Below are 18,617 nucleotides of genomic sequence, written 5' to 3'. Positions count from 1 at the left end.
ATAAGAGAAAAAGCTAGTGTACATTTAAAATGTTATAATGAAATGAAATAAAATTAAATGTGTTTTGTTGTAGTTTGAACTCATACCAGCACACAGCAAACCAATGTTGTGCTCATGTGAACAGCTGTTTTGGTGTGATAGTGATGTTGGACAGAGGTGAATCTGAGACTCATTTCCTCTGCACTGAATCTCTTGTGTCCACATCTGAGCATCTCCTTTGCCAAAAGCATCTTCTCCCAGCACCTGTACAGGAGCCCCACAGTCCAGCTCTCTACACACAACTTCTGCATCCTGCTGGTCAAAGGCAGCAGCACACACTGAAACCCATGTCTGATTATCAAGTATTTCTAACCTCCCAGAGCAGCGAGAACCTCCAACCAGCCTGACTTCTAAATAAGACAACACAGATCAACAAAAGCATTATTTATTTATGGGGCTTCCAGATAATGATTTGAACATAAAAGCCATTTTATTTTTTATCTTTTAATGAATAAATGATGTAGAAACACACCAAAAACAAATATAAATATGAAATCTATTTATTATTGAAGTCAACATTTTAAAAACAACTTCTTTAAAAATTAGAAGCGCAAATGGAAGCGCAAAAAAAAAAAGATATGAATTTGAATATGTAAAATATTTTACCTGCGCAGATGACACCAGCATCTTTAGTATGATCACATCTATGTTTACCCCATCCTCCTGAGCCACAGTTCTTCAGTGTAGACTCTGATCCAGTACACATGACAAAACTCATCCAGATTGGTCCTGATCCTTGTCCAAAATGAGCATCACCCAGAACATCTACAGGTTCTCCACAGTCCAGCTCTCTACACACCACTGCAGCGTCTTTAAGGTCCCAGTCATCACCACACACTGTTCCCCACTGACCTTTATGATGAACCTCCACTGTACCAGCACATCGACTCTGACCACCAACCAACCTCACATTCATACTGTCTAAATATTAAGCAGTAACAATAAAAGAGATGAAGGGATAAGAGTTTAATTCATAGCATTACAAAGTGGAACAACTGGCAAAATGTGACACATACGTCTGAATATTTAAAATAATTTTTTAGAGTTCAATACAAGTTGAGCTCAATCAACATCATAGTTATGTTGATTAACACAAAAAAACATTTATGCTGACTCCCTATTTTGTTAAAAATTTGAGGGTTTAAAGACAGAAATGTGAAGCTTATAATTTTATAAAAGCACTTAAATCAATTATCCCAAAATACATGTATTATTTCAGCTGTAAATAGTTTAAAACATTATTATAGGGTTTATGTTGTCATGAAAACAAAGTTATAAAACTGGAAATAACTTTGCACAGAAAAGGTTAGTAAGCAATTTTTTTCCACACTAAAATCATGTTAACACACATATTGTTTATGTTTTGTTTCTATGGCTTCCCAGCAGAGTTTTCCGGACAGTTTTGGCCACGGCTCTCATGCATATTTTTTTAAAGCTCTATGTGAAATTTATGAAAAAAGGAATGATACCGCAACATATGAATACTGCTTACATTTCTTTTATTCCAAAACCAAACAAGGATCACACCCAATGTTCCAACTACCATCCAATATCATTAATTAATGTAGATTTAAAAAATCATTAGTAAAGTATTGGTGGGCAAACTAGAATCTGTGATGTCAACCTTGATACACCCCGACCAGGCTGGCTTCATAAAAGGGAGACATTCCTCAGAAAATACTAGAAGGTTAATAAATATAGTTGATTTCTATAACAATTCATCCAACACACACAAACCACCATTTATAATTGTATCTTTTAGATGCAGAAAAGGCCTTTGATAGGGTAGAATGGTCCTTTCTCTTCACTGCACTCAGTCACTTTGGTTTTAAATCATATATCATCAGTTGCATTAAAACACTCTATAATACACCAACAGCATCGGCCATAACTAATGGTATTATATCAAATCAATTTCACTTAAAAAGAGGTACCAGACAGGGCTGCCAACTATCACCGCTACTCTTTACACTCTTCATTGAACCCTTGGCAGCTGCAATACGACAATCACACAACATATCAGGATTAACTGCTCAAAATCTGAGATTCTGCCTATTGCTAAACTGAATTGGGATGCTGAGCTAGAGACTTACCCATTCAAACATATAACCAAAACAATAAAATACCTTGGAATTCATATTTCACCTAATTTCAAAATATCTTTTTAAGCTCAACCATGTTCCTTTACTACAAGACATACAAAATAGCTTGGAAAGATAGAACAATTTGCTCATATCTCTAATTGGCCGTATATCATCAGTAAAAATGAATATACTTCCAAAAATCAATTATCTCTTCTCCATGATTCATGTCACTCCACCTCCAGGCTGGTTCTCCTCTTTAAATAGTACAATATCTAAGTTTTATTGGAAAAAGAAAAAAGTCTGTATAAAATGATCCACTCTTCAAAGGCCAAAAAAGTTTGGAGGACTTGGAGCACCCAACTTCTACCTCTAATTCATTTCTCGACAGTTAATTTACATCTACCACTGGATACATAACTAAAATCTCCCATGGTTAAATATAGAAAATGATCTGGTACAATCATTAGATATAAAGCTTCTACCATTAATAGATAAATCAATAAAAACTCTCCCTGGTTATACAGTAAAAACACTATGACTATTAATACCACCATGAATGCTTGGTGGAAGGTACATGACCTACTACACTGCAATTTGGAACCATCAGCCAACACACCAACATGGTATAACCCAATGTTTTTAATTCATAACAAAACATTTCATTTTTCCACATGGAGTCAAAGAGGAATAACCAGCCTGGGCCACTTATAAAATGAGGGCCTGTTAATGACCTTTGATCTTATTCAGTCAAAATACAAGTTACCTTATCAAACTTACTTTCAATATATACAATTAAAAGACATCATACAAAAATCAATTGGGTCTGGCACTTTGAAAAATTACAATTTCCCCATATACCAAAACCAAATAAAATACTTTCACAAATATACATTTTTTTTTAGCTTTTACAGAAAATGAAATAGTTGCTCCAGTTCAACAATGGGCTAATGACATATGTACAGATCAATATATCAATTGGCAAGAAGTTTGCAATAACATTTATTCAATGTTTTGCAATACCAAAATCCAAATGATTCAATATAAAGTTATCCATAGAACACACATCACAACATACAAACTGCAGCGCATGGGATATATTAAAAAAATAACAACTGTTCATACTGTCCATCCTCAATTGACGATTATTTTCATGCATTCTGGCAGTGCCCACTTGTTCAGTCATTCTGGCCGGAGGTCATTAGCAGGCTGTCAGACATCCTCGGACTCAGCATAACTGCCCCATAATAGCCTTACCGGGAGACATGTCTACTTCATAAATTCCTAATAACCTCAAACCATTCTTATTAATCTCACTGTCCATAGCAAAGACACACAATCTACTTAATTGGAAAAACAGAACATAACTCTCAATAAATCACTGGCTCAAATTACTATTAGTACACTCAAACTTGGAGCAATTAACTGCATTTGCACATAATATTGATTCTTTCAAACAAACCTGGTCTCCTTTTTTCAATATTTAAATAGGATAACTGATTCCTCTTTGTCATAAACCATGTGTTCATAAGCAACATTTTGTATCCCTTTATATAACGTATATGTAGCTTATATCCTGTCAACTTGTGTTGATTACTTTTCTTATCATAACTTAAATTCTACTGCCCTTAAATTTGTTGTTGTCTCGTCCTCCTTTTTTCTTTGTTGTCTTTCCAGTGTTTCAGTATTTGATTTTAGTATATGTATTTGGTATACATTACAGTAAACTACTTCTATAATAGATACATATTTAATATACTGTTCTACAATTATTTATTGATTGATGTAATTTTTCTATATTATAATGCACTATATGCTACATTTTAATTTCTTTTCTATATATGTAAATTTTACATATAACTGTTATTATTATGGCTATTATTATTGTTAGTGGTGGTAGTAGCAGTATTGATATTTATATTATTACAGAAAATTTTGTCCTCCATCCCTCTCTCCTTCCTTATAAAATTCGATTCCAAAACATTACATATAAACACTTATAATTTAGACTTTCTATAAGCAGTCTGTGTCTGGTGGCTATTCTAGTACTGCCGGCAGGGCCCCTCTCTTATTTTGAGTGTTATCTGGGATGGATGTGGTGTCTCTAGCTGGGGAGCTAGCTGGGGTACACCACGGTTCTAACCACAGATTATAATGTACATTTAAAAAAAAAAAGAAAAAAAAAAAAAGAAAGGGGGAAACCAACCAAAGATTTTTGGTTATCTGTCAGGTCACAACCAGACCAGGTGAGCTTGGTTTGGAGGTGCCTGTCATGGTGCCCCATCACCCTTTGTGGAGGATGACACAGCAGAGCACAGAGGCTTAACCGCTGGTATGGTGTTTGGGTTTTGCAGGCGGCGGGGAGGGGCAACAGGTGGTTCGGAGATGAGGTTTGTGTCTGTGTCGGGGAGGTTTGTTGGTTGTGCTCACTGGCGGTGGTGGAGTGGCTCCCAGAACTAGAGAGTAGTGTTTATCTGCAGTCATTTTAATGACTGGTCTAAAGTCCCATAAAACCAAGATATTATTATTATTATTATTATTATTATTATTATTATTATTATTATTATTATTATTATTATTGTTGTTGTTGTTAGTATTACTGTTGTTATTATTATTATTATTATTATTAATAATAATATTATTATTAATTATTATTATTATTAATGCTGCTGCTGCCACTACTACCACTGCCACTATTATTATTATTATTATTATTACTACTACTATTACAACTTTTACTATTACAAATACAATTTTGGGTTTTTTCTTGTTTGTCATGATCACAACTTCATTTTCTTGTGATTTTGACATAACATAATATAGCATTTATGCTGCTGGATTGTGAATGAGCGATTATTTTTTACTCGCTTACTCGCTCAAGCTAACATGTCTGTCACTAATATTTCCAAATCAATGTTTATCTAATCAAAAGAGAGAGAGAAATTGCCTGTTAAACACAGGAGCACATTCAAAATATTGTAACAATGCATTTACACAGACATCTAAAAACACACATTACAGTATAGTTTAATTTTAAGTGCTTAAGTTCAATTCTAAAAATAACTTAATCTCTTTAACTTCATGTGTACTTACCAGCTGTGATGAGAATTAAAACTGTAGTCAGTAAAATGAGTGTCAGGCATCTCTCCATCTCTCTCTGCTTGATCATTTCAACATCCAGTTCAAGCTTCTCCGCACTGATGATACAGAAGTACAGGCATCCTCTCACACGCCTTAATGAGAGAGAAAGAGGTCCAACACCCTCCAATCACACTCGCTGTTACCTTATTAGACACAACAGAGGAAATCATCAAACAACTTCAGTGACAAATCAGACGAGGCTTTTATGACTTTCTCCATATATATCAAAATTGTAAGTGCTGATGAACTCCTCCTCCCCACGCATCAAGACACACATACATACACACACACACATATATACATTTGACTTACAGGAGACAGGAAACTCTCCAGTTTATTTACAGCATCAAAGCCCAACACCTGCAGAGACGAGATAAAAGCGCTGATAACTAACTGTGAATGTCCTAAACACTGTCTATTAGTGTATACATATGTTAGCATTACATTAACATGTAATAAACCCATCTTTGTAAAATAAATACTCTTTTTAAAAAGCATTTAAGTAAATGTTTAGCAAGAACACAGCGCACAAGTAAGTCCTTATTACACTAATTAGGAGGAGAAAAAAAATAATTTTGTGAAACATGTTATCTACATCTCAAATTAATTCCTGTAACTAATGTGAAATTTTTCTAATTGAACAAAAGTGGTTTCTTTCAGGTGGCCCACAAAAACCATAATTATTAGTGAAGATGAGCATGTTGTTCACCTTGTGACCAGCAGAGAGAGCCAGTGAACTACATTTCTGCTAAAGCACCTTGTTTTGCACATTCATACTTCAAGAGCAGAGACAAATTAACACAGTGTATTTAACAAAATAAAAAAATTAATTAAACTCTGAAAATTTTTAATACTTAGATTTAGAAATCTGGATTTTGATAACATTAGTTAGGCTACATTTCACACATCAAAAACAATGAGCAGTGAAACAGTACTGAATAAACATGATTGAAAAAATAACATCAAATAAACCCTCCCACAAATGTTACATAAAAAACAAAACAAATTATTGTTTATTATTAATTAATTTATTGTAAATTAATTAATTTATTAACATTTATTATTTATTGTTTATTATTAGCAAATTATTATTATTGTTTATAGCCTTGACATATGACAGCATTTAATGCTGTTAAGCTTAATTTACGAAACTGTTTGCTGAAATAACCACAACAACAACAGCACTGAAATAAAATGAAAATAAAAATTCAGTTTGGTTCAATAACTGTGTAAAGTTCATTAATTATGGAATGAGTTCAATTTAGCAATAAAGCAGCTCTGGAGAAAATGTCATCATCCAGCTCAGTTCAGTCTGATAGTGTCAGTGCAGTCAAATCAATAATATTGTTGAATATTAAGTGTCTCCAACTAAGCAAGACAAAAGGTGACCGTGTCAAAGAACCCAATCTCCACTGGTGACAGAAATGGAGAAAAAAAGTCTTGGGAGAAACTAGGCTCAGCTGAGGGACCAGTTCTCTTCAGACCAGAAGAACGAACATGGTGTGGTTATGATTCCAGACTGTGTCACAAGTCAAATTGTGGATTAATCATTCAGAGTATTTCATCCAGTTCCTTCTGCTTACATGTGTCGATGGCTTGGTGAATTACAACACACACACACAGGCTTTTTTTTGTGTTTGAGGACTCTCCATAGACAACAGTTTTTATACTGTACAAAAATGTACATTCTATGCCCTAACCCTTACAAAAAACATTCTGTATTTTTACAGAAAATTATATATTAAAAAAAAAAAATATATATATATATATATATAAAATGAATTATAATACCAAAATTTCAATGACTGAAATTGTGGCCTACACCCTAAAAAAATAGAGTAGAGCAGTAAATTTATATTACTGCACCTCATCTGTATCCACAAGATAGCAGTAAAAGACTGTAAACAACTGAAATGTTCTGGATCAATGCTCTGAACAGTCATTATCAAGGTCTATATAAATCAAAGCATAATCTCCAAATCTCCAACACTTTTAAATACAAACCAGCATGAATAGTCAATAGCCAAATGCCTAGAATTGCATATTCACTTTTCAAGATATATTTTGTCAGAGTAGTACTTTAGACTGCATAAAGTTTGAAGTTTATTTTTTCTGCTTAAACAATTATGAGTTAACAGAACATACTTTTAATAATAATAATAAAAAAAAAATTAGAAAATCACAATAGAGATAAATTCAATATGAACCATATTAAAAATTTCTCTAAAATACAACCACATCAAAGACAGACAAGAGAATAATCAAGATAATGAATCAGATATTCTTAAAAGAGTCATTCTTGTCTTTAATTAACATTCTTTAGCTGTAATCAGAACAATTCAGGAATCAGGAGTAGATGAGCATTATGATCTCTCAAATAATGAGAAAGATCTTTCTCTTTAAAAAATGCTGTTGGCTTAAAGATTCAGTATATACATTTTGTATATTGCATCCTACAATATAATGCAATTGAGTTCTTATTAGGTCAGTTCTTTTCTATTGGTGTAAATGTACAACTTCACAGCCACTGAATAACATTTATGCAAACATCATTCAACAATGTTTTCTAACATATTTAACAAATGTTCGGAAAACATATTTGTGCAAGACATTGTAACTATCATGTTTTGTCACTGGAAGACTCTCCTACATTCCTCAGAAAGAGGAAATAAATAGTTAAGTGTAAGAAACATTTAACCCTGACTCTGATTCATAACACTGAACTGTGGAAATCATGACAATAAACAATATTTAGAAATTATAATGTTAGCAGTAATTCTGTTGATCAAGATTTTGTTAATGACCATTTTTAAGTAGTTTATCAAAGAATATTGAAATATTGAATAGAGAAAGGCAACTCTACAAGTATTGTGTCAAAATTTTGCCAAGTATTTCAGTTTTGTTAAATTCATAAAAAAAAAAAAAAAAGTTGTAATGAACAGTGGCAGTGGGTGTGACCATTGAGTCAAGCAGTTTCTCTCTCATTGTTTGACTCCTCCACATCATCATAGTCTGCATTAAAAAAAAAAAAAAAAAAAGTTCAGTGTTGTGATTGCATCAGTATTTCAAACTGAGTTCATTTAAATCAGCAAATGACTACTAAAATTATTTTATAATTTTGTGTCTTTAATTTTATTCTAAAATATGTTTTTTATTCATTAAATAATGAGGTGTGCTCAAACTTTTGAAAATATTTAAGATAAATACAGTGGTGTGGGCAATTCAGTTTCAACTCATGAAGGGGTCAATTCATAAATTGTGTGTCTTAAATATGAAATATATTACAATATATAAAATAAGTGTAGGAATCATAAAACAAAAAGGTTAGTCCTACCTAACAAGTTTCTCAAGTCTTCAGTGATACTCCACACATCATCATACTCCTCCTGATCCCCCTCTTTACACATGTAAAATATAAAAAAGCTCATTTAATACAGCTTGTGTCACTGATGTCACTGATCTCTTTCCCCTCATGACTGTCTGAGATTATTAGATTAAACCTGAAGCCATGATTATCCATTAATGGTAGAAGAGCTTGTTCAACATATCTTAGAAAACATGTAGATTAAAAATGAAGTTGTGTGACTCACCCATTACACATTGAGAGCACTGTCCATTAATGATGACATCATCATAATTCTCTGGTGTGTCCACTACACACACACACACACGCACGCACGCACGCACACACACACACACGCGCACGCGCACACACACACACACACACACACACACACACACACACACACACACACACACACACACACACACACACACACACACACAACATAAGCACTTAAATATAACATTAAGCTAATGAAATAACATTTTATCTGAACTTGTCTCACCTTAAAGAAATAGGGGGTAAAAAGAGCAAAATTATATCTAAAAAACAAACAAAATAAGCAACAACCCCACCTTTTTCAGTACCACTGGTCTGTCCACTGGTAATGACATCATCATAGTCCTCTGGTGTGTCATCTACAAATTTAACATGAAATCAATGCCATCAAGCTCAAAACAAACTTGAATGTATATATTAATATGTAGATTGTAGAATTACAGAGAGAGAACTTCAACTACAGTACAGAAGTGAACCAGCACCTGTCTCACGATCGGGTTTTGGTCCATCAATGATGATTTCCTCATAGTATCCTGATGTGCCTGCATTCGCCCTCTCTTCAACATCAGAACAAAATTTTAATATCAAATAATAAAGATATTTGCAGAAATAAAATGCAGGCAGTGAGACCACTTTACTCATCTAATGAAATCACATGACCAGTTTACAAGGCCAATGTCCTATTATACCGTTGCTATTTAAAACATCAGACTCTATTATTAGCATTGTATATTGTGGTGCAAACATTTACAGGTCATTTATCTCCTGGAATTTGTGAATTTCACTGTTTACATTTGTTTACTGAATTTGTAAATCACCTCTCTAACCTGAGAGAAGTGAATCCACATCTTCATGCCCAGGACGCAGATCTTCAGAGATGAGACTCCCTGTTAAAGGAGAGAGGAACAGAACAAAAACAGACTGAATTCTAATATACTTTGGGTCATACAGCTCTGTGGATTGATACAGTATATGATTATAATTGATTATGCAGATGTTGCTGATGTCGCTGTTAATTAATGATGAAGTGATAGAGATACATAATTAACACTGAAGGATGAAATATCTCACTTAACGTAACAAAACTAACACAGATGACTGAGGTTTTTGCTTGATGGCATTTCTTTTCTCAGCGAGGATTTCAGAATTATCTAAACACATGAATCAGTTTCATTCCAATCAATCAAACGTGCCCTGTGAAGTGGAGTTCACAGGATATTCCACTAACTTAAGTGAGATTCCATTCCAAAGCGAGCATATATGATCAGAATGAATGGCAATGAAAATGAAATAGGGAATAAGGGTTCATCGATACATCACTTCACAGGAAGTGAGAGGGAAATTTACCCAGCTGTCATTGTGCATCACTCCAGTACTTAAAGAAGTTTGAATGAAATAAACACCAAGGAATGGGCGTGAGGCTTTTTAATTAATTTAATAAGTCCCATGTGTGGTTTGTACATGATTGTTAATGGTTACAATGTGCACAAAAAAATTATCAATCTCCCATGATGCCTCACCTGTATGAGTTAAGTGATTGTGTCTGTGATAAATTTCCTCATAAACTACCTCACTTGGAGCCCTGTGTAGTCCTGTGTACCAGTCAGAGAGAGCTGTGAGTGTAGAGAGACAAACCTGCTGTCAGTTCACAACACATGACTGATCACACACTGAATAAGACACAATATGACAGTCTCTGGATCTCTCCTACCTTTCCTCATCACTCTGTTCTGCTGAATCAGTATAAGCAGTGGCACTAAGAGCAGTAAGAGCACAACTCCCAGTACAATCACAAGCACAGAGAGAGACGCTGCTGGAGGAGTTTGTGGACGAGAGACTGATGTTGAGCTCACTGTCTGAGAAACTGGAGGAGAAGATGATGTTGGTGTGGCAGGAGTAGGACACTGACAAATCTGTCAAAACAGACACAAACACATTCATATTATTGATATAAATACACAAATATTATCACTAAAATTATGTGAAAATGAATAAAATTGCTCAGTGTTTTGCTGTGACCTGCACAATTGAGTCCAGCGTGCTTTTTGTGGGAGCAGTCAGTGTGGTTCTTCAGGGAGAGAGGACAGTCCCACAGGTGAATCTCATTCCCTCTGCACTCGACACTGTCCAGCCACACAACACCTTCACCATCACCAAAGACTGAATTCCCATCAGCCCTCAGTGCTGCTCCACAACCCAGCTGCCTGCAGACCACCTGAGCATCGCTGATGTCCCACAGATCATCACAGACTGAGCCCCACACAGCGTTATGATACACCTCCAGCCTCCCAGAGCACCGGCCCTCCCCTCCACTCAGTCTGAGAGGAAGACGCTCTAAATCACACACATCAACCATCACTGAACAGCATCAGAACAGCATCTACAATAACACATTTGCATTACATTTTATAACTATTTAAAGTTGTGATAATAATAAACTCATAATAAACTTACCTGAACACTGTCTCTGGTGAGGAGATGGTGAGGTAAAACATGTCAGACGACTCTGAGGAGATTCAGGATTCTCCTTCTCTGAGATTAAAACATTAAAATTTCATTCACCACCAAAGAGAAAAATCATTAAAAGTCAAAAATAATCATATTTAAATAAAACACAACCACTTCAAACTATCTTAAATGAGTAAAAATTATCATCTTACCAGAGCAGATGATCTTTGCCACTTCATTATCACAGTCATTCAGTCCCCAGGGTGAAGATGGACACTGCCATAGAGTTGAATCATAACGTCGACATTTAAAATAATCCAGCCAATTTTGAGACTTCAGTCCCTTTGAAAAATTGGGTTCACTGCCAGATCTTCCACAGTTCAGCTCCTTGACAGATCAGACTCGCTGTGTCTCTGTCCATCTTATTGTAACACACATTACCCCAGGATCCATTGTAGAAAACCTCCACATTCCCTTCACAGCCCTCAGTTAACCTGATCTCTTTAAACTCTAGATGGAAAAAGTATGTACATTAAAACAATTGGAGTTCAGGTTCTGCCAAGCCTAAAATATTTAAATGTCCACATATTTATTTATTTGGTAAGTAGTCACGAATTGTACAGTCAGACTGTCATTATTGCAAAACCAACCCATTCAAGATAATAAAAGACCCTTCTGCTCCTTATCAACCTGGAGTTAGTGATTACATATGATATTTTTTGAAAAACAAATATAAATGCATCTTTGATAAACATTTACAGAAGTGTACTGTTTACCTGAGCACACGACTCCTACATCCTCCTTGTGTTTACAGTCATGTTTTCCCCAGCCTGGAGAAGAGCAGTTCCACAGGGACGTCTCATTCCCCTCACACTCCACCTCATCCAGCCATATGGGTCCAGAACCAGGACCAAACCAGGCTGGTACCTGCTGGTTACTGAGGGCCACTCCACACTGCAGCTGTCTGCACACCACATGGGCATCTTTAATATCCCAGGAGTCATCACACACTGTCCCCCATGAGCCGCTGTGAAAAACCTCCAGCCTCCCTGCACAGTCTCCCCCAGAACCCACCAGCCTGATGGACCCACGACCTGATATTCAGAGAAAGAAAAACACATTAGTGATCACTAACAACTGAAGAATCTGCCCAGATGTTGCTCTTCTCACCAAAGCAGGTGATTGACAGCTGTTGTGTGGAGCTGCAGTTGAGAGTTTGTGGAGAGCTGCAGTTCCCCAGATGAGCTTCACTCCCAGAGCACTGGAAGCCTGTCACACACTCATGACTGTGTTCAGGACTGGATGAAGAGGAGCCGGAGAAGTTCAGCACAGAGCCACAGCCCAGCTGTCTGCAGACCACAGAGGATTCAGTGAGACTCCAGGAGTCCAGCAGAACTCTCCTCCAGACCTGATGGATGGAAACTTCCACCTCCCCCTCACACTGTCTCTCTCCAGACAACCGCACCAGACCATCATGAACAGCCAGAGAGGAATCTGAGTGAAAGATGTGACACTTTATTAATATCTAATATCAAGGTCATTTATATTTTATTTTCAAAAAAATCCCCTCACTAGAGCAGATGACTCCAACATCTCGTCCATGAGAACATTCAGCTCGACTCCATGAAGAGATGGAACATTCTGAGAGTTTTGTTTCATTCCCGTCACAATCAAACACATCAGCCCAGATTTCACCACTTCCCTCTCCAAACCAGTCTGATCCCACAACAGACACAGCAATCCCACAATTCAGCTGTCTACAGAGGACACTGGCAGCTCTCATATCCCAGCATGCATCACACACTGTGCCCCATTTGCTGAAGTACAGACGTTCAACTCGACCAGAACAGATGTCAGAACCATTGACCAGTCTGAGGTCAGTGTAACCTGGACAAAGAACAGAGAGTTTACTAAAACAGTACGAAAAATGCAAAAAAATAAATAAATAAATATAAAAAAAAAAAGTTTTTAAAAAATTGTTTATGATTATCTCAATAAGTTGAAAACTACTGCTCCATTACCAGAACATAACAGTCCAACGCCATTCTCATGGGTACAGTCTTGTTTGAGAGAAGATGATGCTGGACAGAAAGATATATAAGATTCATTTCCTCTGCACTGAATCTCTTTTGTCCACATCTGAGCATCTCCTTTTCCAAAAGTATCTTCTCCCAGCACCTGTACAGGAGCCCCACAGTCCAGCTCTCTACACACAACCTCTGCATCCTGCTGGTCAAAGGCAGCAGCACATACTGAAACCCACGTGTTTATTTGAAGTATCTCTAACCTCCCAGCGCACAAGTGAGGTCCATTGGTAAGTCTGGAATGTTTATGATCTGTTTTTATTACATTCAAAATGGTACAAAACAAAGAAAACACAGTTATTTGGAGTTATCGGCAAGCTTAAGAGTATAAAATTACAAAATGAACATCACATCAGATTTGTTTTTCCCCATCAGCTTTGCAAGAGCATTTTGTGTAATTTATGACGTTTATCACAATATAAAAGTATACAATGTCATTCACCTGAGCAGATGACTCCAGCATCACCATTATGATTACAGGTAGATTTACCCCATCCTGCTGATCCACAGTTCTTCAGTGTAGACTCCATTCCAAAACAAAATAAAACACTCATCCAGATTGGTCCTGATCCTGGTCCAAAATGAGCATCACCCAGAACATCTACAGGTTCTCCACAGTCCAGCTCTCTACACACCACTGCAGCATCAGCCAAATCCCAGAAATCATTACACACTGTTCCCCACTGACCTCTATGAAGAACCTCCACTCGACCAGCACAAGGACTGTTACCACCAACCAGCTTCACATTCATTACATCTAAGAGAGTGTAATAGAAAGAGAGAGAGAACATAATTTATCATATTTAATATAATAGACCAATTTTGTTGTTTTGTGATGGTTTCATATACAGTATATCTTTTCACTCTTTCAGCTCTTACCAGCACACACCAGTTCTACATTGTTGTTATGTAAACAGCTGTTTTCATGAAATAGTGATGTTGAACAGAGGTGAATCTGAGACTCATTTCCTCTACACTGAATCTCTTGTGTCCACATCTGAGCGTCTCCTTTGCCAAAATCATCTTCTCCCAGCACCTGTACAGGAGCTCCACAGTCCAGCTCTCTACACACAACCTCTGCATCCTGCTGGTCAAAGGCAGCAGCACACACTGAAACCCACGTCTGATTATCAAGTATCTCTAACCTCCCAGAGCAGCGAGAACCTCCAACCAGCCTGACTTCTAAAGAAACAATACAACAGAAATAATAATAATAAAATAAATAAATAAATAAATAATAATAATAAAAAAAATCAATGACAAATAATTTATTTAAAAAGAATACTTGTGTGTACAGGTATGTATACAATTGATATATTATGTTGCACAAAACAAAAAAACAAAAAATATATATTATTTAGGTTGCTTTAAGGCAGGGAGATAATCAGTTATAAAATAAAATGAGGTCTGAAGCAGTTTACAGTACCTGAGCAGATGACCCCAGCATCTTCAGTATGATTACAATTGCTTTTATCCCATCCTGCTGACTCACAGTTCTTCAATGTTGACTCTGATCCAGTACATAACACAGTACTCATCCAGATTGGTCCTGATCCTGGTCCAAAATGAGCATCACTCAGAGCATCTACAGGTTCTCCACAGTCCAGCTCTCTACACACCACTGCAGCATCAGCCATATCCCAGTCCTCACCACACACTGTTCCCCACTGACCTCTATGAAGAACCTCCACTCTACCAGCACAACGACTGTGACCGTTTACTAGTCTCACATTCACACCATCTATATATTGAAGAGAAAGCATGAAAGATGAAGAGACAATGAGAAACAGAGAGAAATAAAGAGTGAGTTAAAAGAAATCACGCAATGAGGAGGGAAAACATATTGATATCACATTAAGTTTCAATCTGGGGATTTGAATCTGAAGTGAAAATTAGTTTCAACCTGCACACGCAAATTCAACATTGTTTCCATGAGAACAGTTTTTTCCATGTGAAATTGATGTTGGACAGAGGTGAATCTGAGACTCATTTCCTCTGCACTGAATCTCTTGTGTCCACATCTGAGCGTCTCCTTTTCCAAAAGCATCTTCTCCCAGCACCTGTACAGGAGCCCCACAGTCCAGCTCTCTACACACAACCTCTGCATCCTGCTGGTCAAAGGCAGCAGCACACACTGAAACCCACGTCTGATTATCAAGTATCTCTAACCTCCCAGAGCAGCGAGAACCTCCAACCAGTCTGACTTCTGAAAGAACAACACAGTTTAAAACTTTAAAAAAAAAAAGTACACTTGATATATAAAAAATATTTTATAGATTCTATATTTATAGATTAAGATATGGAAGACAATTTTTATTATAGCCTAAACCAACTAGGATCTTAAAACCTATTAAGAATTTGAAAATAGATTGGGAAATAAAAAACATAGAAGCATATATGTTAAAGCTATAGTCTTTGTGTGGTTACGTCACATATGTAAACAAGAAGAAAGTCTGGTACGAGTATGAATGCCATGTGACAGTTTGGTTTTAATGGTGGAAGATTGCATGGTAAGATTAAAGGGTTAGTTCACCCAAAAATGAATCAGCGTGTCGAATCAGCGGTTCGGAGCGCCAAAGTCATGTGATTTCAGCAGTTTGGCGTTTTGACACGCGATCCGAATCATGATTCGACACGCTGATTCATTATGCTCCGAAGCTTCCTGAAGCAGTGTTTTGAAATCGGCCATCACTATATAAGTCGTTATTTTGTTTTTTTTGGGGCACCAAAAATATTCTCGTCGCTTTATAATATTAATATTGAACCACTGTACTCACATGAACTGATTTAAATATGTTTTTAGTACCCTTATGGATCTTGAGAGAGGAAATGTCATTGCTTCTATGCAAGCCTCACGGAGCCATTGGATTTCAACAAAAATATCTCAATTTGCATTCCGAAGATTAACGAAGGTCTTACGGGTGTTGAACGGCATGAGGATGAGTAATAAATGACAGAATTTTTGGGTGAACTAACTCTTTAAGTAGCTAAACATTTATTTATTCAACAACTTTAATATTCATTGATGCAAACTATTCAACTTTTTTGACAACGTTTTGACAAAGTAGACATATGAATAAAAAAAATATATAATAAAAAATATATTTAAAAAAAACATAGGGATATATTTTTTGCAAATAACTTAAATTGATTGACAATTGACAATTTTGTCCTTTTTCTGTTGTTAGTGACATTTGTTCTGATAGATTAGAAGTATTGTCTGTATGATGGGTACACTTAGCGGCCATGACATTAACTAGTGGTAATGTAATAGCATGTTTAAGCTATGATTCATGGGAACAGGATAATATGTCATGGCCATGAGATCATTTAGTTGAGGTAACAACATCTGTATGTTATGGCCTTGAGAGCCTAAGTTGGAGGAACGACATCCTTTTCTCATGGCCACTATTACGGCGTATAACAAACCTGCCTGACCATAGCAGCCTGGGATAATCAAAAAAGGATTTTATTACTAAATTAATTTTTTATATTGAATTAAGAATGACACAAAAGAGAGTGCAGAATTAAGATATGATTAGCCTAGGTCTATATGTTAGCCCTACATTATTATATTGTATTGCGCTATGTAGACTATATTCGAATGAGGTTTGAATAATTTGTTATCATCAATATAAGTTAAAAGTATATGTAAAATTTTTTTTTTTTTACATTTTATGAATTAAACAGCTCATAAAAATACTTTATCACAAGAAAAAATAAATAAATAACCACTTAAAAATAAAAGTATTACGCAGTTGTTTAAGACATTTCTCCTAATATAGAACCTTTTTGGCAAAAGGTTATTTAAAATTGAGTTAAGAATCCTAGGGACAGTAGCGGATTTAACATTAATTGACATGGCATCTGACGCACAGGAGTGGAGAGCGTATCAAACTGCCAAAGTCATGTGAACCATTGAAATTTCAAAACACTTATGATGTAACGAAGCCTCATTTACTGAACTCACGTGACTTTGGTGCTCCGAACCACTGATTTGAAACAAAAGATTCGTAAAGCTTCATGAAGCAGTGTTTTGCCCATCACCTATCACTAGATATTGTTAAATAAAGTCGTTATTTTGTTTTTTTGGCACACACAAAAAGTATTTTCATCGCTTCATAACATTAAGGTTGAACCACTGTAGTCACATGAACTGTTTTAAATACGTCTTTAGTACCTTTCTGGGCATCTGAAAGTATAAATTAACTTGCTGTCAATGCAGGCCTCATTGAGCCATCGGATTTCATCAAAAATATCTTAATTTGTGTTCCGAAGATGAACGAAGGTCTCACAAGTGTGGAACGACATGAGGGTGAGTAATACATGAGAGTAATTAATGACGGTAATTAATACATTAGAGTAATTAATGACAGAATTTTCATTTTTGGGTGAACGAACCCCTAACGACTTAAACAGTCTGTTGATTGTACTTAATTTAAGGCAGCAACTTTTTTTAAAGCGTACGTTTAATTGATATTTATATATGTACTGTATATATATATATATAAAATAGGCTATTTATTTGGATTTTGTGTCACAATTCCTTTAGTACAGCTGCTCAGTTCATTTGCCATGTCAGTCACCACTGTGACATTCACTGGCACATGCCAATGAAGACCGGATGTGCCAATAAGCATAGCGACATGTGACATTGGCTTCTCCTCTCCCTAGGGTTCTAAATAGAAACCCACTGAACCTTTTTTTAAGAGTGAATATCCCTGTTTGTCATGATCACATTACGCCTTAAACCCGTGGCCACAAGAAAAAGATGTAGTTTCCTCAACAATAGAATTAAAATGAAAATACTCTACATTTTGGTGAAAAAGGGGCAATTTTTGGTAATGTAATATTAAGGTGAGGTACTGTACAGAGAAGTTTACCTGAGCAGATGACTCCAGCATCTTCAGTATGATTACAATTGCTTTTACCCCATCCTGATGATCCACAGTTCTTCAGTGTTGACTCCGATCCAGTACATGTGGCAAAACTCATCCAGACTAGTCCTGATCCTGGTCCAAAATGAGCATCACCCAGAGCATCTACAGGTTCTCCACAGTCCAGCTCTCTACACACCACTGCAGCATCAGCCATATCCCAGTCATCACCACACACTGTTCCCCACTGACCTCTATGAAGAACCTCCACTGTACCAGCACAGCGACTGTGACCACCAACCAACCTCACATTTACACTGACTGT

At 36.1% G+C, this 18,617-nt stretch overlaps 1 protein-coding gene across 1 annotated transcript; it reads right to left on the bottom strand.

Moving 5' to 3' along the window:
- Positions 1–7,221: 7,221 nt before the first annotated feature.
- LOC127511428 (scavenger receptor cysteine-rich type 1 protein M130-like) lies at positions 7,222–18,614 on the bottom strand. The gene is given in 21 exon segments (XM_051892236.1): positions 7,222–8,273; positions 8,596–8,658; positions 8,852–8,914; positions 9,180–9,242; positions 9,366–9,440; positions 9,711–9,770; positions 10,404–10,496; positions 10,595–10,796; positions 10,907–11,217; positions 11,338–11,415; positions 11,544–11,721; positions 11,723–11,841; positions 12,108–12,425; positions 12,502–12,825; positions 13,150–13,218; positions 13,353–13,667; positions 13,858–14,172; positions 14,295–14,597; positions 14,842–15,156; positions 15,319–15,621; positions 18,299–18,614. Coding segments are annotated over 21 exon segments (3,825 nt in total). The 5' UTR covers positions 18,510–18,614; the 3' UTR covers positions 7,222–8,226.
- Between the last annotated feature and the right edge of the window lie 3 nt (positions 18,615–18,617).

The sequence above is a fragment of the Ctenopharyngodon idella genome, chromosome 4 (genome assembly GCF_019924925.1).
Source record: "Ctenopharyngodon idella isolate HZGC_01 chromosome 4, HZGC01, whole genome shotgun sequence".
Taxonomy (NCBI): domain Eukaryota; kingdom Metazoa; phylum Chordata; class Actinopteri; order Cypriniformes; family Xenocyprididae; genus Ctenopharyngodon; species Ctenopharyngodon idella.
The sequence above is the reverse complement of the archived record's forward strand: the minus strand, read 5'-3'. Positions and strand labels throughout refer to the sequence as shown.